The sequence below is a fragment of the Ranitomeya variabilis genome, chromosome 1 (genome assembly GCF_051348905.1).
Source record: "Ranitomeya variabilis isolate aRanVar5 chromosome 1, aRanVar5.hap1, whole genome shotgun sequence".
Classification (NCBI taxonomy): domain Eukaryota; kingdom Metazoa; phylum Chordata; class Amphibia; order Anura; family Dendrobatidae; genus Ranitomeya; species Ranitomeya variabilis.
Window position 1 is genome coordinate 953,679,382 of NC_135232.1, and position 26,638 is coordinate 953,706,019.

The 26,638-nt window shown below is 45.9% G+C and overlaps 1 protein-coding gene across 1 annotated transcript; it reads right to left on the reverse strand.

Moving 5' to 3' along the window:
• Nucleotides 1–11,101: 11,101 nt before the first annotated feature.
• Nucleotides 11,102–24,257, reverse strand: LOC143780190 (uncharacterized). The gene is made up of 4 exons (XM_077267533.1): nucleotides 24,087–24,257; nucleotides 21,664–21,772; nucleotides 12,608–12,661; nucleotides 11,102–11,554 (listed from the first exon to the last, which is right to left on the reverse strand). The coding sequence occupies exons 1-4, from the start codon at nucleotides 24,162–24,164 to the stop codon at nucleotides 11,493–11,495; spliced, it is 303 nt and encodes a 100-aa protein (XP_077123648.1). The 5' UTR covers nucleotides 24,165–24,257; the 3' UTR covers nucleotides 11,102–11,492.
• Between the last annotated feature and the right edge of the window lie 2,381 nt (nucleotides 24,258–26,638).

The following is a 26,638-nucleotide window of genomic DNA, read 5'->3' on the forward strand; positions in this document are numbered from 1 at the left end:
GGTGGAGGCTCTGCACAAAGAGGGAGCAGAAGCAGTGCCTCTGACCAAGGCAAGAGCAGTATGGCCCAACTGTGGCACACTTTTCTGTGCCCGCCACAAAAGTCAACACCATCACAGACGGCTCCAGTCAGCAGGAGGCAACGGTTCCGTCAGATGGTGACAGACTACATGTCTTGCCCTCTTGCTGTACTCCCAGACGGCTCTTCACCTTTCAAGCTTTGGGTCTCAAAGCTGGATACATGGCCAGAGCTAAGCCAGTATGCATTGGAGGTGCTGGCTTGCCCTGCGGCTAGTGTATTATCGGAACGCGTCTTTAGTGCTGCAGGTGGTGTACTAACTGACCGTCGCATGCGACTATCCTCCGATAACGTTGACCGGCTTACTTTCCTGAAAATGAACAAGGCCTGGATCTCGCAGGAATTTGCCACTCCTCTTCCTGATTAAATAATTAGGTGACTGTCTAAGTTATCCAGGTCTCCTGTTGTGTTCATCTTTCTACCACCTGAACTTAAATTCCTGGGCTCCAACACCGCCAGTTGAGGCTCAGAAGTGCCGTCTGCACAGTCAAAACATACGACCCAGTGTTATTGGGTTTCAGTAACGTCAGCTGATCCCCAGCTGTGCAGCCGGCAATGTGTCCTGCGACCGCCACGCAGACACAACAACTGAAATGTAAGGGAACCTGTCCCCCCCCCCAAGGCGTTTGTTACTGAAAGAGCCACCTTGTGCAGCAGTAATGCTGCACAAGGAAAAGGTAGCTATTTTTGTTTAGCTCCTTGCACATGCAGAACTTAACACACTTATAAAATGTGTCCACTGATACCGTAAAACCGTCCCGGAGGTGGGACTTTCCTTCGTAATATGACGCAGCACAGCTGTCATTCCTACCCCCTTGGCGCCATGCCCCGGCTCCTCAGCGTTGTTTAAATCTGTCCCGGAGCCTGCGCTGTTATGTTATCCCTTGGCCAGGCACACTTAGTGCTGCCCATCTTCTGACATCATTTGGTGTCAGGCTGGCTGCGCCTGTGTGGCTGCGCTGGCCGAGAGCCCGCCTCGCATTGTCTTCTGATTTCATCCCACTGGGGGCCTGAGATCCATGGACATGCGCAGTGCATATCTGAACCTCCGCCTCTCACTCATCTCCCTACGCCTTCTTCAGACTGTGCGCCGTCAGCTGATCCCTAATAGCATGCCACGGCCGTGACGCCGCACAGTCTGAAGAAGCCGTAGGGAGGGGAGTGAGAGACGAGGATATGCACTGCGCATGGCCACGGATCCCAGGCCCGCGGTGGGATTACATTAGACGACACTGCGAGGCGGGCTCTCGGCCAGCGCGGCCGCACAGGTGCAGCCAGCCTGACACCAAATGATGTCAGAAGATGGGCAGCGCTAAGTGTGCCTGGCCAAGGGATAACATAACAGCGCAGGCTCCGGGACAGATTTAAACAACGCTGAGGAGCCGGGGCACGGCGCCAAGGGGGTAGGAATGACAGCTGTGCTGCGTCATATTACGAAGGAAAGTCCCACCTCCGGGACGGTTTTACGGTATCAGTGGACACATTTTATAAGTGTGTTAAGTTCTGTGTTTGCAAGGAGCATAATTAAAAGAGCCACCTTTTCCTTTTGCATCTTTTGTGCTGCACAAGCTGGCTCTTTCAGCTACAAACGCCTTGGGGGGGGGTTTAAAGGTTCCCTTTCTCCAATCAGGCTTCGGCCTACATTGTGTTCCTCTGCTTCTCCTGCTGTCCTTGGGCTCCAACACCGCTAGTTGTTGCCTGGTAGTGCTGTACGCACAGTCAACAGTCGCTCCTCTGTTATTGGGGTACAGTAACGTCAGCTGTTCCCCTGCTGTGTGTGTGGCAATCCCTCCTATCTCCTCCACCTCCTCCTCCTCCTCCTGTCCCTGGGCTCCAACACCGCTAGTTGTTGCCCGGTAGTGCTGTACGCACAGTCCCGACAGTCCCTCCTCTGTTATTGGGGTTCAGTAACGTCAGCTGTTCCCCTGCTGTGTGTGTGGCAATCCCTCCTATCTCCTCCACCTCCTCCTCCTCCTCCTGTCCCTGGGCTCCAACACCGCTAGTTGTTGCCCGGTAGTGCTGTACGCACAGTCCCGACAGTCCCTCCTCTGTTATTGGGGTTCAGTAACGTCAGCTGTTCCCCTGCTGTGTGTGTGGCAATCCCTCCTATCTCCTCCACCTCCCCCTCCTGTCCCTGGGCTCCAACACCGCTAGTTGTTGCCCGGTAGTGCTGTACGCACAGTCCCGACAGTCCCTCCTCTGTTATTGGGGTTCAGTAACGTCAGCTGTTCCCCTGCTGTGTGTGTGGCAATCCCTCCTATCTCCTCCACCTCCTCCTCCTCCTCCTGTCCCTGGGCTCCAACACCGCTAGTTGTTGCCCGGTAGTGCTGTACGCACAGTCCCGACAGTCCCTCCTCTGTTATTGGGGTTCAGTAACGTCAGCTGTTCCCCTGCTGTGTGTGTGGCAATCCCTCCTATCTCCTCCACCTCCTCCTCCTCCTCCTGTCCCTGGGCTCCAACACCGCTAGTTGCTGCCCGGTAGTGCTGTACGCACAGTCCCGACAGTCCCTCCTCTGTTATTGGGGTTCAGTAACGTCAGCTGTTCCCCTGCTGTGTGTGTGGCAATACCTCCTATCTCCTCCACCTCCTCCTCCTCCCCCTGTCCCTGGGCTCCAACACCGCTAGTTGCTGCCCGGTAGTGCTGTACGCACAGTCCCGACAGTCCCTCCTCTGTTATTGGGGTTCAGTAATGTCAGCTGTTCCCCTGCTGTGTGTGTGGCAATCCCTCCTATCTCCTCCACCTCCCCCTCCTGTCCCTGGGCTCCAACACCGCTAGTTGTTGCCCGGTAGTGCTGTACGCACAGTCCCGACAGTCCCTCCTCTGTTATTGGGGTTCAGTAACGTCAGCTGTTCCCCTGCTGTGTGTGTGGCAATCCCTCCTATCTCCTCCACCTCCTCCTCCTCCTCCTGTCCCTGGGCTCCAACACCGCTAGTTGCTGCCCGGTAGTGCTGTACGCACAGTCCCGACAGTCCCTCCTCTGTTATTGGGGTTCAGTAACGTCAGCTGTTCCCCTGCTGTGTGTGTGGCAATCCCTCCTATCTCCTCCACCTCCCCCTCCTGTCCCTTGGCTCCAACACCGCTAGTTGTTGCCCGGTAGTGCTGTACGCACAGTCCCGACAGTCCCTCCTCTGTTATTGGGGTTCAGTAACGTCAGCTGTTCCCCTGCTGTGTGTGTGGCAATCCCTCCTATCTCCTCCACCTCCCCCTCCTGTCCCTGGGCTCCAACACCGCTAGTTGTTGCCCGGTAGTGCTGTACGCACAGTCCCGACAGTCCCTCCTCTGTTATTGGGGTCCAGTAACGTCAGCTGTTCCCCTGCTGTGTGTGTGGCAATCCCTCCTATCTCCTCCACCTCCTCCTCCTCCTGTCCCTGGGCTCCAACACCGCTAGTTGCTGTCCAGAAGTGCTGTACGCACAGAGCCAAACACCTCGCCAATGTGTTAGTGGGGTTCAGCACCGCCAGCTGTTCCCCTGCTGTGTATACGGCAACGTGTACTGCGACCGCCACGCAGGCACAACAAGTTAAATTTAAGGGAACCTGTCCCCCCCCCCAGGCGTTTGTTACTGAAGGAGCCACCTTGTGCAGCAGTAATGATGCAAAGGGAAAAAGTGCCTCTTTTCGTGGTGCTCCTTGCACATGCTGAACCTAACACTTATGAAAAGTGTCCCCTCCTACCGTGATACCGTCCGGTAGGTGGAACTTTCCTTTGTGATGTGACGCAGCACAGCCGTCATTCTTACCCCCTTGGCGCCGTGCGCCGCCTCCTCAGCGTTGTTTGAATCAGTCCCGGAGCCTGCGCTGTTAGGTTAGTCCTTGGCCATGCACACATTTTGCGCTGCCCGTCTTCTGACATCATTTGGTGTCAGGCTGGCTGAGCCTGTGCGGCCGCGCTGGATGGGATCCCGCCTCGTAGTGTCTTCTGATTTAATCCCACTGGGGGCCTGAGATCCATGGACATGCGCAGTGCATATCTGAACCTCCACCTCTCACTCATCTCCCTACGGCTTCTTCAGACTGTGCGGTGTCAGCTGATCCCTAATAGCATGCCACGGCCGTGACACCGCACAGTCTGAAGAAGCCGTAGGGAGGGGAGTGAGAGGTGAGGATATGCACTGCGCATGGCCACGGATCTCAGGCCCCCACTGGGATTAAATCAGAAGACACTACGAGGCGGGATCTCGTCCAGCGCGGCCGCACAGGCTCAGCCAGCCTGACACCAAATGATGTCAGAAGACGGGCAGCGCAAAATGTGTGCATGGCCAAGGGCTAACCTAACAGGCTCCGGGACTGATTCAAACAACGCTGAGGAGGCGGCGCACGGCGCCAAGGGGGTAAGAATGACGGCTGTGCTGCGTCACATCACAAAGGAAAGTTCCACCTACCGGACGGTATCACGGTAGGAGGGGACACTTTTCATAAGTGTTAGGTTCAGCATGTGCAAGGACCATAATTAAAAGAGCTAAGTTTACCTTTTCCAGCATTAGTGCTGTACACGATGGCTCTTTCAGCTACAAACGCCTGGGAGGGGGGGTTAAAGGTTCCCTTTCAACTTGCTCCAGTGCAGGCTTCGGCCTACACTCTGCTCCCTCTCCTCCTCCTGCTGACCCTGGGCTCTAACACCGCCAGTTGGGGCCCAGATGTGCTAGCTGCAAAGAGAAAAACACCAGCCAATGTGTCAGTGGGGTTCAGCACCGCCAGCTGTTCCCCTGCTGTGCAGCCAGCAACGTGTCCTGCAACAGCCACGCAGACACAAGAACTGAAATTGAAGGAAACCTGTCCCCCCTCCCCCAGGTGTTTCTACGTTGTGCAGCCACCTTGTACGACAGTAATGCTGCATGTGTGCAAGGTGGCTCAGAAATTTATTCTCCTTGCCCATGTTGAACTGAACACGTCTAAAATGAGTCCTCTGAGACCATTAAAATGTCCCTCAGGTGTGATTTTCCTTTGTATTGACACGCAACAAGCTCCTTGGTAGCGCTGCCCGTCTTCTGGCATCATTGTTTGGCTGGCTGCGCCTCTGCCGCCGCCTTGCCCCACACAACGCCCCTCGGTGTCTTATTTATTTGTACTGCGAGGGTGCGATTGATGGGCATGAACGGTGCATTTCTTCGCCTGTCCCTCATCTCCTTCCGCCTTCTTCGGACTGTGCGGCTTCATGGCCGTGGCATGCGATAAGGGATTAGCTAACGCCGCATAGTCTGAAGCGGGTGTAAGAACCCAAACGAGAGGCGAACATATGTACTGCGCCAGGCCATGAATCCCAGCCCCGCAGTGTTTTAACAATGTTAAGACACTGCGGGGCTGGGATTCATGGTCATCGCGAACCGCACCGGCCGACATCAAATGTTGTCAGAGGACGGGCAGCGCTAACAGCGCAAGGCCAAGGGATAACACGACAGCGCAGACTCCTGTGCAACAAATAACGAAGCTCAGGAGGCTGCGCCAAGCACCAAGGTGGCATTTTTGCCAGCTGTACTGCGCCTCTTTACGAAGGGAACTCACTCCTCAAAATCAGTTTGACTGTGTAAGGGCCTAAATGTTATACGTGTTCCTTTCAGCGTGTGCAAGGAGAAAAATTAAAAGAGCAACCTTTGACTTGTGCAGCACTACTGCTGCATAAGGCGTGGCTCTTCTAGTTTGTAACACCTGAGGGGGGGTTAAAGGTTACCTTTAAAATTGGTTCAATTAGGCTTCGGCCTACACTCTGCTCCACCTGCAGAGCCCGGGCTCCAACACCGCTAGTTGCTGTCCGGAAGAGCTGGCTGCACAGAGCCAAACACCTCGCCAATGTGTCAGTGGGGTTCAGCACCGCCAGCTGTTCCCCTGCTGTGTAGCCGGCAATGTGTCCTGCGACCGCCACGCAGACACAACAGACCCAAAGCTGCCGCCAGTGCAGGCTTCGGCCTACACTCCCCTCCCCCTGCTCCTCCTCCTGCTGACCCTGGGCTCTCACACCGCCAGTTGGGGCCCAGATGTGCTAGCTGCACAGAGAAAAACACCAGCCAATGTGTCAGTGGGGTCCAGCACCGCCAGCTGTTCCCCTGCTGTGTAGCAGGCAACGTGTCCTGCGACAGCCACGCAGACACAAGAACTGAAATTGAAGGGAACCTGTCCCCCCTCCCCCAGGTGTTTCTATGTTTTACAGCCACCTTGTACAGCAGTAATGCTGCATGTGTGCAAGGGGGCTCAGAAACTTATTCTCCTCGCCCATGGGGAACTGAACACGTCTAAAATGTGTCCTCTGTGACCATTTAACCGTCCCGGAGGTGTGACTTTCCTTTGTAATGACACGCTGCAACCCCCTTGGTAGCGCTGCCCGTCTTCTGGCATCATTGTTTGGCTGCCTGCGCCTCTGCGGCCGCCCTGACCCACACAACGCCCCTCGGTGTCTTATTTATTTCTACTGCGAGGGTGTGATTGACAGGCATGAGCAGTGCTTATGTTCGCCTGTCCCTCATCTCCTTCCGCCTTCTTCAGACTGTGCGGCTTCATGGCCGCGGCATGCGATAAGGGATCAGCTGACGCCGCACAGTCTGAAGCGGGTGTAAGGACCCGAGTGTGAGAGGCGAACCTATGTACTGCGCCAGGCCATGAATCCCAGCCCCGCAGTGTTTTAACTATGTAAAGACACTGCGTGGATCGGATTCATGGTCATCGCAAACCGCAACAGCCGACATGAAATGATGTCAGAAGATGGGCAGCGCTAACAGCGCAAGGCCAAGGGATAACACGACAGCGCAGACTCCTGTACAGCAAATAACGCTCAGGAAGCTGCGCCCAGCACCAAGGTGGGATTCTTCACATCTGTGCTGCGTCTCATTACGAAGGGAACTCTCGCCTCCAACACAGTTTGACTGTGTAAGGGCCTAAATGTTATACGTGTCCCTTTCAGCGTGTGCAAGGAGAAAAATGAAAAGAGCAACCTTTGACTTGTGCAGCACTACTGCTGCATAAGCTGTGGCTCTTCTAGTTTGTAACCCCTGAGGGGGGGTTAAAGGTTACTTTTAAAATCGGTTCAATTAGGCTTCGGCCTACACTCTGCTCCACCTGCAGAGCCCGGGCTCCAACACCGCTAGTTGCTGTCTGGAAGAGCTGGCTGCACAGAGCCAAACACCTCGCCAATGTGTCAGTGGGGTTCAGCACCGCCAGCTGTTCCCCTGCTGTGTAGCCGGCAATGTGTCCTGCGACCGCCACGCAGACACAACAGACCCAAAGCTGCCGCCAGTGCAGGCTTCGGCCTACACTCCCCTCCCCCTGCTCCTCCTCCTGCTCCTCCTCCTGCTGACCCTGGGCTCTAACACCACCAGTTGGGGCCCAGATGTGCTAGCTGCACAGAGAAAAACACCAGCCAATGTGTCAGTGGGGTCCAGCACCGCCAGCTGTTCCCCTGCTGTGTAGCCGGCAACGTGTCCTGCGACAGCCACGCAGACACAAGAACTGAAATTGAAGGGAACCTGTCCCCCCTCCCCCAGGTGTTTCTATGTTTTACAGCCACCTTGTACAGCAGTAATGCTGCATGTGTGCAAGGTGGCTCGGAAACTTATTCTCCTTGCCCATGGGGAACTGAACACGTCTAAAATGAGTCCTCTGAGACCATTAAAACGTCCCTCAGGTGTGATTTTCCTTTGTATTGACACGCAACAAGCTCCTTGGTAGCGCTGCCCGTCTTCTGGCATCATTGTTTGGCTGGCTGCGCCTCTGCCGCCGCCTTGCCCCACACAACGCCCCTCGGTGTCTTATTTATTTTGACTGCGAGGGTGTGATTGACGGGCATGAACGGTGCATTTCTTCGCCTATCCCTCATCTCCTTCCGCCTTCTTCGGACTGTGCGGCTTCATGGCCGTGGCATGCGATAAGGGATCAGCTGACGCCGCATAGTCTGAAGCAGGTGTAAGAACCCAAGCGAGAGGCGAACATATGTACTGCGCCAGGCCATGAATCCCAGCCCCGCAGTGTTTTAACAATGTTAAGACACTGCGGGGCTGGGATTCATTGTCATCGCGAACCGCTCTGGCCGACATCAAATGTTGTCAGAGGACGGGCAGCGCTAACAGCGCAAGGCCAAGGGATAACACGACAGCGCAGACTCCTGTGCAACAAATAACGAAGCTCAGGAGGCCGCGCAAAGCACCAAGGTGGCATTTTTGTCAGCTGTGCTGCGTCTCATTACGAAGGGAACTCACGCCTCCAACACAGTTTGACTGTATAAAGGGCTAAATGTTATACGTGTTTCATTCAGCGTGTGCAAGGAGAAAAATTAAAAGAGCAACCTTTGACTTGTGCAGCACTACTACTGCATAAGCTGTGGCTCTTCTAGTTTGTAACCCCTGAGGGGGGCTTAAAGGTTACCTTTGAAATCGGTTCAATTAGGCTTCGGCCTACACTCTGCTCCACCTGCAGAGCCCGGGCTCCAACACCGCTAGTTGCTGTCCGGAAGTGCTGGCTGCACAGAGCCAAACACCTCGCCAATGTGTCAGTGGGGTTCAGCACCGCCAGCTGTTCCCCTGCTGTGTAGCCGGCAACGTGTCCTGCGACCGCCACGCAGACACAACAGACCCAAAGCTGCCGCCAGTGCAGGCTTCGGCCTACACTCCCCTCCCCCTGCTCCTCCTTCTGCTGACCCTGGGCTCTAACACCGCCAGTTGGGGCTCTAGGAAGACAAGCTTGAATAGGTCCCCATCCTGGTTCCAGTACCGTCAGCTGGTTCCGGGCAGAGCCTTTGGCTTAGGTGCCTCCCTCTGGGTATCCGAGTTCCACCAACGTCAGGTGGTCCTTGGTAGTGCTTTCAGGCACGGGTACCTCCTGCTTAGTAACCAGGTTCCAGTAACGTCAGCTGGTCCTCGGTAGTTCCATTGGCTCTTGGACCTTCGGCTACCCATCCGGGTTCCAGTACCGTCAGCTGGTTCTCGGCAGTGTCTTTTGGTCTTGTACCTTCTGCTCCCCATCCTGGTTCCAGTACCGTCAGCTGGTTCCGGGCAGAGCCTTTGGCTTAGGTGCCTCCCTCTGGGTATCCGAGTTCCACCAACGTCAGGTGGTCCTTGGTAGTGCTGTCAGGCACGGGTACCTCCTGCTTAGTAACCGGGTTCCAGTAACGTCAGCTGGTCCACGGTAGTTCCATTGGCTCTTGGACCTTCGGGTAGCCATCCGAGTTCCAGTTCCATCAGCTGTTTCTCTGCATTTTCTCAGCCTTCTTGTACCTTCTGCTACATTTCCAAGTTCAAGACCCTAAAGACGATGACCCGGAAGACCACCCCTAAGATGATGACGACACCAGAGACGACAACCACCGAGATGACGACGACCCTGGAGACGATGACCCTGAAGACGACCCCAATGACGACGACCCCGATGACGACGACCCCGGAGACGACGACCCTGGAGACAACGACGACAACCTGGAAGACCGAGAAGCAGAAGAACAAGAGGCTGCAGAACAAAGAGCAGAAGAACATTAAGCATAAGACTAAATATAATAGCAAAAGATATTATCTAAATTATAAGCAGAAGAAGACTAAGCAGTGTATGGGGGTGAGTCCGTTCCGCCTCGTGGTGCCCCTGGATAAAGCCTGATGCTGCAGGCCAAACTGAACGCGGACAAATGTACCTCTTTTGTGACAGGCAGAACGGAAGGTGTAATCTTCAAACTTTTATAGATAACAACTACGGGAATGCCTGTCACAAATAAGAATATGATGAAGAAGTTGAATATGAAAAAGATAATAGTTAAATAAAAAGAATATGAACAATGTAAAAAAAAAAAATTATAGGTAGAAGAAGAAGAAGATGAATAAGGTGAAGATAGTTGATGTCAAAGAAGCTGATGATGAGGATAATGAAGAAGAAAGTGTGGGAGAAGTAAAAAAGAAGGTGAAGGACGTGGAAGTAGTGAAACATCAATATCTGACAAAATAAGAAAAAAAAATAGTCAAAATCTTTCTAACGCCGAACGTCATAAAAAAAAACAAAAAAACCTGCTATTCTATTTGTTTGGGCTAAACCTCTGTGCCTTTAATGTCTCCGCCACCTCCCCCAATACATCCTACATTATTCTTAGTTGTTTTCCTTCATGTAGAATGAACCTACAAGTTTATAAAGGGTTTATTTTAATTTCGATATTTTCGTCCCATTGACTTGCATTGGGATCGGGTATCGGTATCGGATTAGATCCGATACTTTGACGGTATCGGCCGATACTTTCCGATACCGATACTTTCCGATATCGGAAGGTATCGCTCAACACTGCTGCTGAGCCTAATGTCAGTCAAAGTGCCAGGGCATACTTATAGTGATTACTACTAATGATTACTACTCAAACCACTTAAGCTATGTATAGGAGGGAGGCGCCAAACTGCCAAACTGAATTTTTGACCCAGGTGCAGGAAAACCTAGATTTGCCTCTGGCTAAACTATTTATATTGTATAGATTCATGTCATTGTACTTTGTACTGAGTCAAAAAGAAAGATTTATCTGTTTAAAAAAAAGAAAAATAATACATATTGTGTCAGCCATTAATTAGTAATAACTAATAAAAGATACTTAAAGAGAATTTGTCAGCATATTTTTCCTATGTAATCTGAGAGCAGAGAGCCTGATTCCAAGAATGTATCTCTTATTAGGCTGCGTGCTGTAGTTTCAATGCAGTGCAAGCTAGACCAGCTAATCTGTGTAACCCCGCCCCCACCACTGATTGGCCACTTGCTGACAATGTACGGTGTACACAGGAAGCTGTCAATCAGTGGGCGGGGTTATACATATTTCAGCATTCTGACCACTGCTACATAGAGAAAAAAAACAGAGATTTTATCAAAACTTCATCAAGCAGTCCAATACATGATTCATCACTCAAATCAGTCTTTCAGCCACTACATCATGCTGCTCTCAGATTACATAGCACAACCTGCTGACACATTTCATTTAATGAGGCTTGAATATTTTCTTTTGAGAGTACAGTAGATCCTAAAATGAATTTACAGACCTGCAAATTCAGAAACATTACTTACAAGTATAGTAATTACTGGTTATCAATTTATTCAGAAAATTTTAGAAGGGATTCCTTTGGAACGACACAGCACAGATTTCTGAGAAAAGAGGTTCCAAAATTCCAATTCTTCTAAAGCAAGTCAGGATACATTTATCCCAAAAATTCAATGGACTCAGATATATTATTTCTTTCTATAATGTTATATGTCTTTTATAGCACACTCATGTGAACTGCAGTTGTGTTGCTAGATTACAAAATTTTCCCTAGTACGGGTTTTCGTTCTGAAGTTAGAAATCATCCCTTCTCAAATGTTTTCTCAAATCAGCAAATTTCAGTTAAAATATACAAACAGAATGAAAGTAATAATCTGTTCTATATTGTTTTAGCCAAAATAAAGTAGATGAGAAGAAAGAAACATAATGGAAGTATGATATCATGTGTGCTTCTTCTGTAGGCTGTGCAAGTGATCCAGTGCTCTGTGTACTTCCACGTTCCCTGGAGAGAAAAAGGAATGCAGAACTTTACTCAAGATGATTGACCCATCCTGATCCCAGTGGACTTGGAGGTGAGGGGTTAAGAAAGCTTCACTACAGGAGAAAAAAAATTATAGAAGCACACACTTTGGCATAAAATGTAGCATAGACAGGAATCATAGTTTTACAGATTTGAAAAAGCCCTCCCAAGAAGATTTTCTTTGACTAAATCTGGGCTCATGTAGTGAAGTGTATATGGGTTAATATACTCACCTGCCACCGCTTTCTCCAGGATCCAATGCCGTTCCGTTCCTCTTCTTAGTGACATCACCACCCTTCAGACCCAGAAGTGGCTTTTAGAATGTAAACCTATAGGGTGTCAGTACAATTCGCCATAGACTATCATTGTAAAAGAGACTTATGGATCACACAGTGGGCCGGAGAGTGTGAAGAGCGGTAACGTCACTGAGAAAAGGAGTAGAACAGCCCTGGATACCTGACATGGTGGTAGGTGAGTATATTAACACACACACTACATATCAAACACATGTACACACATTTATTTTTCTACATCTACATGGGAGGGCTTCTTTAACTAGCACTTATTTCAAACAAAAATGAGAGTTAAAACCCCAGTTGATTCAGAGGAACATAAAATTAGCCTTTAAAAAATATAGACCGAATTTGTCATAAAGTATAAAAAATTCCTTCTTGACCCCAAATGGATATCAGACAGGTCCACCATTTTATATTAATACCAGTGATAGTTCAAAAATATAAAGATATATTTCTAACCGTTTTTTTAAATCTATCTGCATTTTTAACTTTTTCCAAATTCTGCAGGTGTTTTCTATAAATTTACCAGTTTCACAGCAAGAAGATACTTGCGTGATGTTTGTATGTTCTCCCTTTACATTGGATTTCCTCTAGAGTCTTAGTTCTCCGGGTGTCTACTACATGCCAAAAACATACTGATTAGTTAATTTAATAGCAAACACATTCAAGAGTTTGTTCCGTATTGAACACATTATAAATGGTCCCACGGTGCTGAATAAAAAAGTGAATACTTTGTTACCTGTTGGAGGTGTGCCGTGCCCCCGTTCTGAGTCACGTGTCCCCTTCCTATGTTCTGAATATGTATGATAGACAAATAGACATATAGATAATGATGTAGTAATTATCAATCAAGTCAATAATATAACAATCGCATTTTCTGGAATTCAGACACCAAATAAGGCAAAAAATATAAACAACACAAGACCAGAGAAAATGGTGACGAATCATTAGTCAATATGCCTATCACTCGGCAGAAGCCAGATCATTTAATTTTTCAACACAAATACACAGTGACATTTATATATTCTATATGTTCCATTAGCCTTCAAATCCCAGTAAGGATAACATCTGTATGGAGTTTAAATGTTCTCCTTGTGTGTGGGTTTCCTCCGGGTTCTCTGGTTTCCTCCTACACTCCAAAGACATACTGATAGAGAATTTAGATTGAGCCCCAAAGTGAGGCAAAATATGTTGGTACAGCTAATATAAAGTCATTTTTCCAGGATTACTATTATGAGTTAAAACTATAATAATTTGACACCATCTACGGAAAACTAGAAATTGGTTCTGAAGGCCAAGAATGTGAACTCAAAATAATACAAGATAAAGATTACAGAAAAAAATCTTATAAGTAACAACGATAAAGTAAGTCAGAAAGAGCTACTGGAAGCAATTAATAATTTATATGTAAAGTAAAGAAAAAAAACTTCAGGATCTTGTACAGTAAACGGTGTACCAGAAAATAACCACCTGACGTGTGAAGAAGTAGTCTATCCTGTCACATATTTAGAAGCAGCCTCCAGACTAATGGTGAAATGTCCATGGTGATTGGTTGGATTAGTTGAACTTCAACTCAATCAGTTATGCCAAAAATTTGTCGAATGTGAGTTTAAGTTGTGGCTTCAGTACCATGGCACAGTAAAAATATTATCAGGTCGTTTACATCCCAATTCAGATGTAATAGTGAAAAAATAAGAAAGAAAAAAAGTCAGCTCAGCATGTTGTAGGATACAGAAGGGAAGTCGCGCGCGGATGGCCTGGAGCAAAGCAAAATCTTCAGCATTCAAGATGAAAGGGAGTGGAAATCCAGCGAGGCATATGTGGTAAAATTCAGAAAAAACTTTAGTATCAAAAATGAATGAAATTCAAAAACAGAGATGGAATCACCAGCAGCACACTGACCAACACATTTCGGCTAAGGAGTCTTATTCATGGTGAATGAATAAGGCTGGGGTCACACTGGCGACTTAAACGGATGAGTGCAATGAGATTTAAAATCGCATTGCACTCGGACCAATGTTAAATTATGGGGCAGCTCCCCGCAGCCGACTTTTTGTCGGCCGTTTTCCTCGGTCCGAGACAATCGCAGCATGCTGTGATTGTCACGGACACTCGGCCGACTCTCGGCTCACTCTCACCCATATGAGCCTATTGGTGCGAGTGAGACAGCGCACATCACTCAGATATCATCCGAGTGCTGTGCGTTATAAGCGGACCCCAGCAATGGAGGAAATGGAGAAATTCGTTTCTCTGCCCCCTCCGCAGCTGTGCTCCGATCCGCTCTGTGCGAGAGGCTCGGAGCACAGACGCATGACACTCGGCTCCCCCTCGCAGCAGAGCAGGAGACAAGGGTCATTAGCATATCGCATCCTGTGTGACTCCAGCCTAAGGCTCCTTAGCAGTAACATGTTGGTCAGTGTGCCGTTTGTGATTCATCTCTGTTTTTGAATCTTAATCATTTTGATAATACATTTTTTTCTGAATTTTACCACATATGCCTTGCTGGATTTACACTCCCTTTCATATTGAATTCAGATGTGATACACTTTGACGAGTCATAACATTTTTGTGCAAAAATCTTAGTAGTTTTAATCCCTTCACGACATGCGCCGTACATGTACGGCGCATGTCATGTCTCTCCCTTTGATGTGGGCTCCAGCGATGAGCCCACATCTTTCACGCCACATGTCAGCTGTTTTGAACGCTGACATGTGCCCCTAACAGCCGCAGGTGGAATCGCGATCCACCCGCTGCTGTTAACCTGTTAAATGCCACTGGCAATCACTGACAGAGTCATTTAATGTGATCGCGCCGGAAGTGCATCACTAATCATGCCCATCGACGCCCGTGTCACATGATAGCTGGTCGCCGATGGGTTGGTATGACAACACAGTGTCTGCAGCAGACCCCTGTGATTGTCATTGCCAGATCACTGGGCAGTGGTCAAAGCAAGTGAGCATTTCTGCTACACATAGGCGATCAGAAGATCGCAGAATCTAGTCTCCAATGGAGGCTAATGAAGCAAGTGAAAAGTAAAAAAAAAAAGTGTTTAAAAATATTTAAAAAATAAAAAAATATAAAAGTTCAAAAAGTTTTTCGAAAATGAAAGAATAAAATGCATTGTAAACACATTGTGTGAACAATGGCACTGTCTATATGGAAAGGCAAATTTGCTACTACCAGAGAAATACGTGTACATCAGCTTTCTGCTGATTATTAGGACATCTCTAAGTGGTAAAGATGGTTTGTGAGGCTATATACTCATCATTGTATAAGTACACAACTACTTCTATACAGTGGGTCAAGGAAACACTTCATTCTTAATCATATTTAGTTCAGTCACAATGCCACTGCTTATTCGAGGCCACTTCAACCACAGCATTTATGCATTTTTAGTTTTCCAGTAATCTAACCTCAAAACAGTCCTTCTGCCAATTGCAGCACAATTTAAACAGTTAGGGTATACAACAAAATCCAAAGCTAAGGAAGCAGATCTGAGAGCTTGTCTTGGCACCTGCCTTATAGAACTGTTAGATTTGCTCATTGTGGCCACAGCTGCTCACTCTACAGGCATGTGCTGCGTGTGAATTAAGAAAACAAAGATTTCCACTTAATCATTAGTTCCTTTAGCACATTTGGGAAATCATATGTATCATAATGAAAAAGCTATAAATTTTACAAGACCAGAAAAAGATATTGTGGGGCAGATTCGGTATGATCTCATATGGGTATAATGGCCAATATCAATATATTTTACAATTAAAGGAATTGTCCATCTTTGGGGACAATTTTCTTTTTTTGCTTAGATGCATGTATTTTTGGTTAATAGTAACTTTTGGAATTTTGTTTCATTAACAATTTTGCACCCTTTGCCTTTTGTATTTTGTTGCTGGCTGTAGAAATGTATTAACGTAAAACAAAAGAAATGAAATTGCCCCTAGAATTGGAGAACACCATTAATGCTTTTTATAACAACATTTTCAATTAGACTAAAATCCTTAAAGAGGATCTGCCTTCTCTCTTAGGTCTTATTCACATGTCTATTTTTGCATCAGTATTTGTAAGCCAAACCCAAGAGGAGTGTCTCCAAAACACAGAACAGGTGTCAATCTTTCAATTATAGTTTCTTTATGTAAAACACTGATGCAAAAATATTGATGTGTGAACGAGGCTTTAATGTGTGCTTTAGTAAATTCTTGCATTCCTCATAATATGATTATTCTGTATCATTGCTTATTAGGCCTCGGTGTTGTGTTGTTGCTCTGCTATTCCTCCTAGAAATGTATGTATGAATTGACAACTGGGTGATGAGTTACTTCACGAGCCACGAAAAGCTTTCTGTGACCCGTTGGAGACCATCTCTGCTCAGGGGCCGTCAGGTAGCATGATGAAGTCACTGCATTATTCCACCCACGCCCACTGAGAAACAAGCCAGAAGAGGAAGCAGCAGAACACGGGGAATAGTATTAGGTGAGTATAAGGTTTTCTTTTTATTATGCAGTGGGCTGTGGTGGTATCACATGGGGGTTTTTACTGTGGAGCCATCATACTGTGAATAGGAGGACTATAGGAGCATTACACTGTGAATAGGGGCCTGAGGGTAAACCATACTGTGAATAGGGAAACTATGGGGGCATTAGGCATCAGACTGTGTATAGTGGCTGTAGGGGACAGCATACTGTATATAACAGTCATTGTGTCATTATGCTTTATATAAGGAGCTAAGGGGGACAACATAATATACATAGGGAGCAATAGGGGCATTATACTGTGTAAATGGATCTATGGGGATGTCATACTGTGTATAGGAGTCTTTGGGGCACTATACTGTGTATAGAGAGCTGAAGTATACATCATACTACGTATAGGAGGCTATGGTTGCATTATACTGTGTTTATGCAGCTGTGTGAGACATCATACTGTTTATAGAGGGCTATTGGGCATTATACTGTGTATAGAAGCTGTGGGGGACATCATACTGTATATAATGGGCTATTAGAGTATTATGATCTTTATAAGAAAATGTGACTTTTATGTTGTAATAAAGTGAATTGTTTTATTTGGCTTACAAGTTTTGGATTTTTAGGCTGTGTGCCCACGTTGCGGTTTTTATGCTTAAAACACTTAAAAAACACATTCCCATGCAATCCTATGGGATTCCACAGTTGCTGTGCCCATGCTGCGGATTGTTCCGCTGCGGAATCGCATAGCGGTAAAATCCGCAACATGTTCATTATTTCTGAGGAAACGCGGCGATTCCGCAGCCATAGGATTGCATTGAAATGCTCACTTTATGCATGTGGCTATGCCCACCATGCGTAAAGTGAGCGCTTCATGTGTGGATGGTACCCAGGGTCTGCAGGAGAGGAGACTCTCCTCCAAGACCTTGGGATCCATATTCATGTAAATAAAAAGAATTAAAATAAAAAATAAGGATATACTTACCTTCTGATGGCCCCCGGAGTCCTTCCGCCTCTCAGCGGTGCATGCGGCGGCTTCCGTTCCCAGGGATGCATTGTGTGAATCACCTGAGATGACGTCGTGGTCACGTGACTGTTATTCACAAAGGTGCTTCGCGCAAAGCATCCCTGGGAATGGAATGTACTGGAAGCGCTGTTGAGGAGTCGGGGGCCGTCGGAAGGTGAGAATAACCATATTTTTAATTTTTTTATTATTTTTAACATTCTTTTACTATTGATGCTGCATAGGATGCATCAATAGTAAAAAGTTGGTCACACTTGTCAAGCACTATGCTTGACAAGTGTGACCAACCTGTCAATCACTTTTCCAAGCGATGCTTCAGATCGCTTGGAAAACGCAAGCATTCTGCAAGCTAAAAACGCTTGTGTTTTGTGGGAAAACGCATGCGAGTTACGCACATGTTTTACCCACGGCAGGGAGTTGCGGAAATGCTGCGGACATTTCCGCAGCATTTCTGCAACGTGGGCACATAGCCTTAGTGTTGCACCTGTTTTACTAGTTAAATTTCAATCCGTACATATCAGTACTGAGGCCAATTACTGTTGCTGGCTCTTTGGAAGTGTACCCATGAACCTGATATTTCTTGTTACATCCTTTTAGGGAAGGTAGGGAAATGAGATTAAATAAAAGAACAAAAAATAAGATGATAGAAAAATACAACCTTTTAACAGTGCTTGTCTGTCTGCACACCTGTTTTACTAGTCCAAATTGACACCCATACATGCCACATCTATACAGCGACCTGTTGATGACTTTTTGAATCTGTACCTACCAACCTAGCATTTAGTGTTACTTCCTTTTTGGGGAAGTGGGGGATAATTGTTTGAAAAAAACAAAAGGAAAAAATTATAATAAAAATCTAGATAAACATTCATAACTGTACACACCAAGCCAATACCTATTGCAGTTGCTGCCTTTTTGGATATTTGGCAACCTAAAAAGCATATTTTGTTACAGTCATGGCCGAAAGTGTTTGCACCCTTGAAATTGTTCCAGAAAATGAACATACAGTGGGTACAGAAAGTATTCATACCTCTTTAAATTTTTCTCTCTTTGTTTCATTGCAGCCATTTGGTAAATTTAAAAAAGTTGATTTTTTTCCACATTAAAGTACAGAGCGCACCCCATCTTACAAAGTGCTAATGCACTAATGCAGAGTGCACACCATCTTGACTGAAAAAAACAGAAATGTAGAAATTTTTGCAAATTTCATAAAGAAAAACTGAAATATCACACGGTCATAAGTATTCAGACCCTTTGCTCAGACACCCATATTTCAGTCAAATGATGTCCATTTCCTTGTGATCCTCCTTGAGATGGTTCTACTCCTTCATTGGAGTCCAGCTGTGTTTAATTAAACTGATAGCACTTGATTTAGAAAGGCACTAACCCGTCTATATAAGACCTCACAGCTCACAGTGCATGTCAGACCAAATGAGAATCATGAGGTCAAAGGAACTGGCCAAGGAGCTCAGAGACAGAACTGTGGCAAGGCACAGATCTGGCCAAGGTTACAACAGAATTTCTGCAGTACTCAAGGTTCCTAAGAGCACACTGGCCTCCATAATCCTTAAATGGAAGAAGTTTGGGACCACCAGAAGTCTTCCTAGACCTTGCCGTCCAGCCAAACTGAGCAATCGAGGGAGAAGAACCTTGGTGAGAGAAGTAAAGAAGAACCACAAGATCACTGTGGCTGAGCTTCAGGGATGCAGTAGGGAGATGGGAGAAGGTTCGAAAAAGTCAACTATCACTACAGCCCTCCACCAGTCGGGCCTTTATGGCAGAGTGGCCAGATGGAAGCCTCTCCTCAGTGCAAGACATATGAAAGCCTGCATAGAGTTTTCTAAAAAAAACACATGAAGGACTCCCAGACAATGAGAAATAAGATTCCAACAGTGAAACATGGTGGTGGCAGCATCATGCTATGGAGTTCTTTTTCAGCTGCAGGGACAAGATGACTGGCTGTCATTGAAGGAAACATGAATGCGGACAAGTACAGAAATATCCTGGATGAAAACCTCTTCCAGAGTGCTCTGGATGTCAGACTTGGCCAAAGGTTCAAACAAGACAATGACTCTAAGCACACAGCTAAAATAACAAAGTAGTGGCTTCAGAACAACTCTGTGACCATTCTTGACTGGCCCAGCCAGAGCCCTGACCTAAACCCAATTGAGCATCTCTGGAGAGACCTGAAAAAGGCTGTCCACGAACATTCACCATCTAACCTGACGGAACTGGAGAGGATCTGCAAGGAAGAATGGCAGAGGATCCCCAAATCCAGGTGTCAAAAACTTGTTGTGTCATTCCAAAGAAGACTCATGGTTGAGTCTGAGCTCAAAAGGGTGCTTCTACTCAATACTGAGCAAAGGGTCTGAATACTTATGACCATGTGATATTTCAGTTTTTCTGTTTTTAAAAAATTTCCAAAAATTACTACATTTCTGTTTTTTCCATCATGATGGGGTGGAGTGTCCATTAATGAGAAAAAAATTAACTTTTTTGAATTTACCAAATGGCTGCAATGAAACAAAGAGTGAAACATTTAAAGGGGTAAGAATACTTTCCGTACCCACTGTAGCATGGTGGAATTGGATCATTATATTTTAATGTTTATAAGAAAAGGTTACATTTTATCATTATAATCTACCCTGGTCAGTGATTTTCCTCTTTCTGTTCTCCATGCTTAGTGTGGCACACACACAGACACACAATGCAAACATTGAGTCAACTTCTTCCCTTTTTATCTGGTTTCAGGTGTGATTTTCATGTTGTCCACATGTTACTTGCCACAGGTGAGTGTGAATGAGCATCACATATTTGAAACAAAGTTGTTTAGCAACAATTTTAGAAAGGTGCCAACAATTTTGTCTGGCCCACTTTTGGAGATTTGTATGAAATTATGTCCAATTTGCATTATTTTCTGGGTTTTTTTGTGTTGTTCCAATACACACAAAGGAAATAAACATGTGTAAAATAAAACATGTGCAATTGCAATAATTTTCTGGAAGAGATACTTCATTTTCTGGAAAAATATTTAGAATTGAGAGTCCTCAGTGGTTGATACCTTTCATTTTCTGGAACATTTTAAAGGGTGCCAACACTTTTGGCCATGATTGTACATCCTTTTTGGAAAGTTGATAAAATTTTCTTTAAATATAGCAACAAAATTAAAATTATCCAGACATGTAACTAATCTATTTTTACACACCTGTTTTACTGATTCAACTTGACACCTGTATACATACATCAAACATATACTTTCTGGATGTGTAACATCCTATTCAGCATTTCTTGTTACTCTTTTTAAGAGTGGACAGTTTCATTGAAGTTGAAAAGACTTTTTTGTTTTTAGGCATGTGGGAACAGTCCATTTTCTTCACTAATCCTGTGGCATTTATTGAGGGGGTCCTGCTCTGGGCCCACTATATAGATGATGTACTACTCATTTGGCAGTGCTCCGAGCAGGATGGCCTTGGTTTTGTAAGCATTTTGAACGACAACGCATTGAATATTAAATTATTAAATTGACCTGCAAGTACAGTCAAACTAGTATTGACTTCCTAGACATATTGATTTCAAAGGGCAGCAATGGCCTTTTAGGAACAAATGTTTTTTGGAAAGAAACTGTAGTGAATTCCCTGCTCCATGCCAAATCCTCACATCCGCAACCCCTCATTAATGGAATACCAACTGGCCAATTTTTGAGTGCTAGAAGGATTTGCTCCAATGAGCAGCCGAATAAAGCCTTTGGATCTAAGGGAACAAAATGGGTGCTTTACCCCTGTGGAACCTGCATAGCTTGCCCTAACATGTCCCGAGCCCTTATGTTCCAATCAAGTAACGGTAAGAAACAATTCACAATTACTCAGCGCATCACTTGTGGCACCATAGGTATAATCTATTATGTGGTATGTCCGTGCTCTAAAATTTATGTGGGACTCACATCTAGGCCCTTAAGGTTTAGAGTGAGAGAACACTTCCATGATATCCTCAATGCACATGATGCGCATGATTTTACATCACTAAAACCAATCCCGAAGCATTTTAAAATGTTCCATGATTGCAACGTCAAACTGTTAAGGGTCACAGGTTTTGATAGGGTACATATTGATTTGCGAGGAGGTAACTGGAGGAAGAATCTTGCGCAATGGGGCACCCGGTGGATTTCTAGAATTTAATCTGTCTAACCATTGGGCCTCAATGAAGTTTTTAGCTTTGCTCCTTTTTTGTAAGATTGCTCTTTTCGTGATGTTTTTTTTTTATCTTCACTTGTTTCACCCTATATATTTTATCTATTTTAGTGCTTTTACAAACCTTGTGGGTGTTGATGTTCAGGACGGAGTGGTCCATTGATTGATTGAGACTTGCCATGTTCCGGTCCACTTCCTGTTCCCGCAGGTCTGGATTGGCACAGAATGAAGATCTGAGAAAAAAAAGACAATTATTTTGCTGGACATTATATGTGAGACTCTTCTAAAAAGCTGGACTTTCTAAAAAAAATAAATAAACAATACTTAATAATATTACTCTATATCACTTTTAACATCACTTATGATTTTTTTTTAAATAATGATATCATACTGTTTAATTCATGTATTAAAAAATTGCCTTGTATTCATGCACCTTATTCTATTTTTAATATTACTATACATCTGTCATATAATATTTCAATAGATTTTAATTAGTATTAATAATGCTAAAAATAAAATAATTGTTTTTATCACTTATTTCTTCCACACACCTATATAAAGGATCCCAATCCCATTCACATACTTATTTACTCTTTGATTTGTTGCACCGTCACTTTAAATATACAAATGGAGGTCATTACTTAGTCTCTCTTTTTGTATAATACATGATCAACTCCAAGCACTTTAGTATACAGTGGGGCAAAAAAGTATTTAGTCAGTCAGCAATAGTGCAAGTTCCACCACTTAAAAAGATGAGAGGCGTCTGTAATTTACATCATAGGTAGACCTCAACTATGGGAGACAAACTGAGAAAAAAAAATCCAGAAAATCACATTGTCTGTTTTTTTATCATTTTATTTGCATATTATGGTGGAAAATAAGTATTTGGTCAGAAACAAACAATCAAGATTTCTGGCTCTCACAGACCTGTAACTTCTTCTTTAAGAGTCTCCTCTTTCCTCCACTCATTACCTGTAGTAATGGCACCTGTTTAAACTTGTTATCAGTATAAAAAGACACCTGTGCACACCCTCAAACAGTCTGACTCCAAACTCCACTATGGTGAAGACCAAAGAGCTGTCAAAGGACACCAGAAACAAAATTGTAGCCCTGCACCAGGCTGGGAAGACTGAATCTGCAATAGCCAACCAGCTTGGAGTGACGAAATCAACAGTGGGAGCAATAATTAGAAAATGGAAGACATTCAAGACCACTGATAATCTCCCTCGATCTCGGGCTCCACGCAAAATCCCACCCCGTGGGGTCAGAATGATCACAAGAACGGTGAGCAAAAATCCCAGAACCACGCGGGGGGACCTAGTGAATGAACTGCAGAGAGCTGGGACCAATGTAACAAGGCCTACCATAAGTAACACACTACGCCACCATGGACTCAGATCCTGCAGTGCCAGACGTGTCCCACTGCTTAAGCCAGTACATGTCCGGGCCCATCTGAAGTTTGCTAGAGAGCATTTGGATGATCCAGAGGAGTTTTGGGAGAATGTTCTATGGTCTGATGAAACCAAACTGGAACTGTTTGGTAGAAACACAACTTGTCGTGTTTGGTGGAAAAAGAATACTGAGTTGCATCCATCAAACACCATACCTACTGTAAAGCATGGTGGTGGAAACATCATGCTTTGGGGCTGTTTCTCTGCAAAGGGGCCAGGACGACTGATCCGGGTACATGAAAGAATGAATGGGGCCATGTATCGTGAGATTTTGAGTGCAAACCTCCTTCCATCAGCAAGGGCATTGAAGATGAAATGTGGCTGGGTCTTTCAACATGACAATGATCCAAAGCACACCGCCAGGGCAACGAAGGAGTGGCTTCGTAAGAAGCATTTCAAGGTCCTGGAGTGGCCTAGCCAGTCTCCAGATCTCAACCCTATAGAAAACCTTTGGAGGGAGTTGAAAGTCCGTGTTGCCAAGCGAAAAGCCAAAAACATCACTGCTCTAGAGGAGATCTGCATGGAGGAATGGGCCAAAATACCAACAACAGTGTGTGGCAACCTTGTGAAGACTTACAGAAAACGTTTGACCTCTGTCATTGCCAACAAAGGATATATTACAAAGTATTGAGATGAATTTTGTTTCTGACCAAATACTTATTTTCCACCATAATATGCAAATAAAATGATAAAAAAACAGACAATGTGATTTTCTGGATTTTTTTTTCTCAGTTTGTCTCCCATAGTTGAGGTCTACCTATGATGTAAATTACAGACGCCTCTCATCTTTTTAAGTGGTGGAACTTGCACTATTGCTGACTGACTAAATACTTTTTTGCCCCACTGTATTTATCCATATTTCCGCACATTCCTTTCATAATAATTTTATATGCCACATGTCTCCCTTTGTTCTCACATCTACAGTATGTCCGGGCTTCTGCAATAATATGCGTGCACTTACAGACTCCTGCAGTGCGCGCTCCTGCCGGCTCCCTGTTTTGCCGTTGCCTAGGAGACGCATCTCTTGTGTCACCCGTACCTCCCCCTGCTCTGAGGCATCGGACCGAGGGAGGGCTGGTTGTCACATGACACTGACCTGTGCCGACGTTATGCAGGCCCCGCTGGCGGAAGCGCCGCAATCAGACCGCTGCCACCAGTGTAATGAACTCCACATAAATACACTGCAAAAGAGCTATTAAAGATGCACACTCCCCTGGAAAAAGCTTAAAGCGAAACGTGCATGGGGGTGCTGCGGCCGTAACGGAAATCCGGCATCGCTGCCGGCAGCGACCAATCAGCGACAGGCTTAGTCCGGCCGTGAATTGGCCCCTCCCTACTCTCCTCCAGTCAATGCCCCCTCCCTACTCCCCTCCAGTCAGCGCCAGTGTGTCGCCCCATCCCGGACAAACTTTTTACTATTGATGCTGCCTATGCAGCATCAATAGTAAAAAGATATAATGATAAAAATAATTTAAAAAATGAATAAAAATGCTATACTCACCTTCTGTCGCTTCCGCAGCTTTCCGCAATGCGGCCGGCAGCTTCCGTTCCCAGAGATGCATTGCAAAATTACCCAGATGACTTAGCGGTCTCGCGAGACCGCTAAGTCATCTGGGTAATTTCGCAATGCATCACTGGGAATGGAAGCTGGCGGCAGCATTGCGCGCATCGGCACAGCTTCGCTGGACACCAGAGGGTGAGTATATAACTATTTTTTATTTTAACTTTTTTTAATAGGGATATGGTGCCCACACTGCTATATACTACGTGGGCTGTGTTATATACTGCATGGGCTGTGTTATATACCACGTGTGCTGTGTTATATACTGCATGGGCTGTGTCATATACTACGTGGGCTGTGCTATATACTACGTGGTTTGTGCTATATATTACGTGGGCTATGTTATATACTACGTGGCTGCTATATACTACATGGGCTCTGTTATATACTGCGTGGCCTGTGTCATATACTGCGTGGGCTGTGCTATATATTATGTGGGCTGTGTTATATATTATGTGGGCTGTGTTATATACTATGTGGCTGCTATATACTACGTGGCTGCTATATACTACGTGGCTGTGCTATATACTGGGGGGGCGTGCAATATTAGGGAGTTCTCCTGGAGCCTCTGGTGATCCATGTGAGTCTGTTTATCCGGTGAGTAGATTAAAATATTGTCCAGATAAACCACCATAAAATGCCCAATAAAGTCAGCAAAATCAGGTTAATAAAGTTCTGGAACACTGCAGGCGCGTTTGTCAGACTGAAAGCATAACTAAATTCTCAAAGAAATGTGAGAAATGCAGTTTTCCACTCATCCCCCTTCCGTATCCGGATAATGTTATATGCCCCCCGGAGATCAAACTTGGAAAACCATTTGGCCCCAGACAATTGGTTGTGTAAATTAGGAATAAGTGGGAGAGGGTACGTATTTCTCACAGTTATCTTATTTAAGTCTCGAAAATCGAGGCATGGGCGCAAACCACTATCCTTTTTCTTTACAATAAAGAACCCTGCCGCCATGGGAGAAATAAAAGGACGAATGTGTCCTTTCGGAAGACTCTCGGAGATATATTTTTTCATGGCAACTCGCTCTGGACCAGAGAGATTGTATAAATGGGCCTTAGGCAATTTAGCATTAGGAACAAGGTCAATACTACAATCAAAGGGGCGGTGTGGTGGTAAAACCTCAGCCTCTGTTTAGGAGAAAACATCCTCGAAGTCCTTCAGGTACTCCGGAATACCCTCCAGACTGATGGATGACACAGATACAGAAACAAAGCAATCATTGGAACAATTAGGTCCCCATTTCACAATATTCTGTGACTCCCAATCAATAACCGGGTTCTGTAGTTGTAACCCCAATGTGCTCCTGGTGTACAACCCCCCACTTGAGAATAAATTCTTCAGAGAGAAAATGGATACCGTCCTTAGTGAAGTTAGTAGAATCAGTGGCCGCAACATTCATGGGGGTTTCCAACCTAACTGTCCCTAACTTGCAATTGGCCACCAATTTAGAGTTAATCAGGTTCACCATGACCTATAGTCAACAAAAGCCGAAGTGGGCATAAAACTGTTCCTAACACCAAGTTCCATTTTAAGCAGTACTTTAAGAAATGAGGAAAAATGTACCTGAGAGTCTGAGTAACCTCATGGACAGTTATGCACACTTAGGCATTTCCTGACACCTTGGAGGTCGAAGGACCAGAGGTGTTAGGTGTTGAGTTCCCGCTTCTGCACAGGGTGAATCTCGAACCATCTCCGCTGCGGTCTCCCATTCTTCTCCAGCCGCAGTGGAGCATGCTCAGCGGAGACGTCGGTCCCAGCATCTGGCTCAGCCTGATACTGTGCAGATGGTTATTGCTGCCTTTCCAGGCTCAGCCATTGTAGCCAGTACTGGTCAGCGGTGAGCAGGCATCTCTGGGACTGAGTCCTGCTTTTCCCCTTCTGAGCATGCCCAAGGTAAGACCTCTCATTGGAGGTAAGGGGTCACATGCCCAGGTACTGCAGCAGCTACCAATGGTCCTCTAGGAAGGTCCTGAAGTTGCTCAGGTACTGTAGCAAGTCCTATTGGTCCTCTAGGAAGGTCCTGAAGTTGCTGCAGCTATAAAAGGTTCGCATGGCCGCACGGCCATGCGCTAGTATCA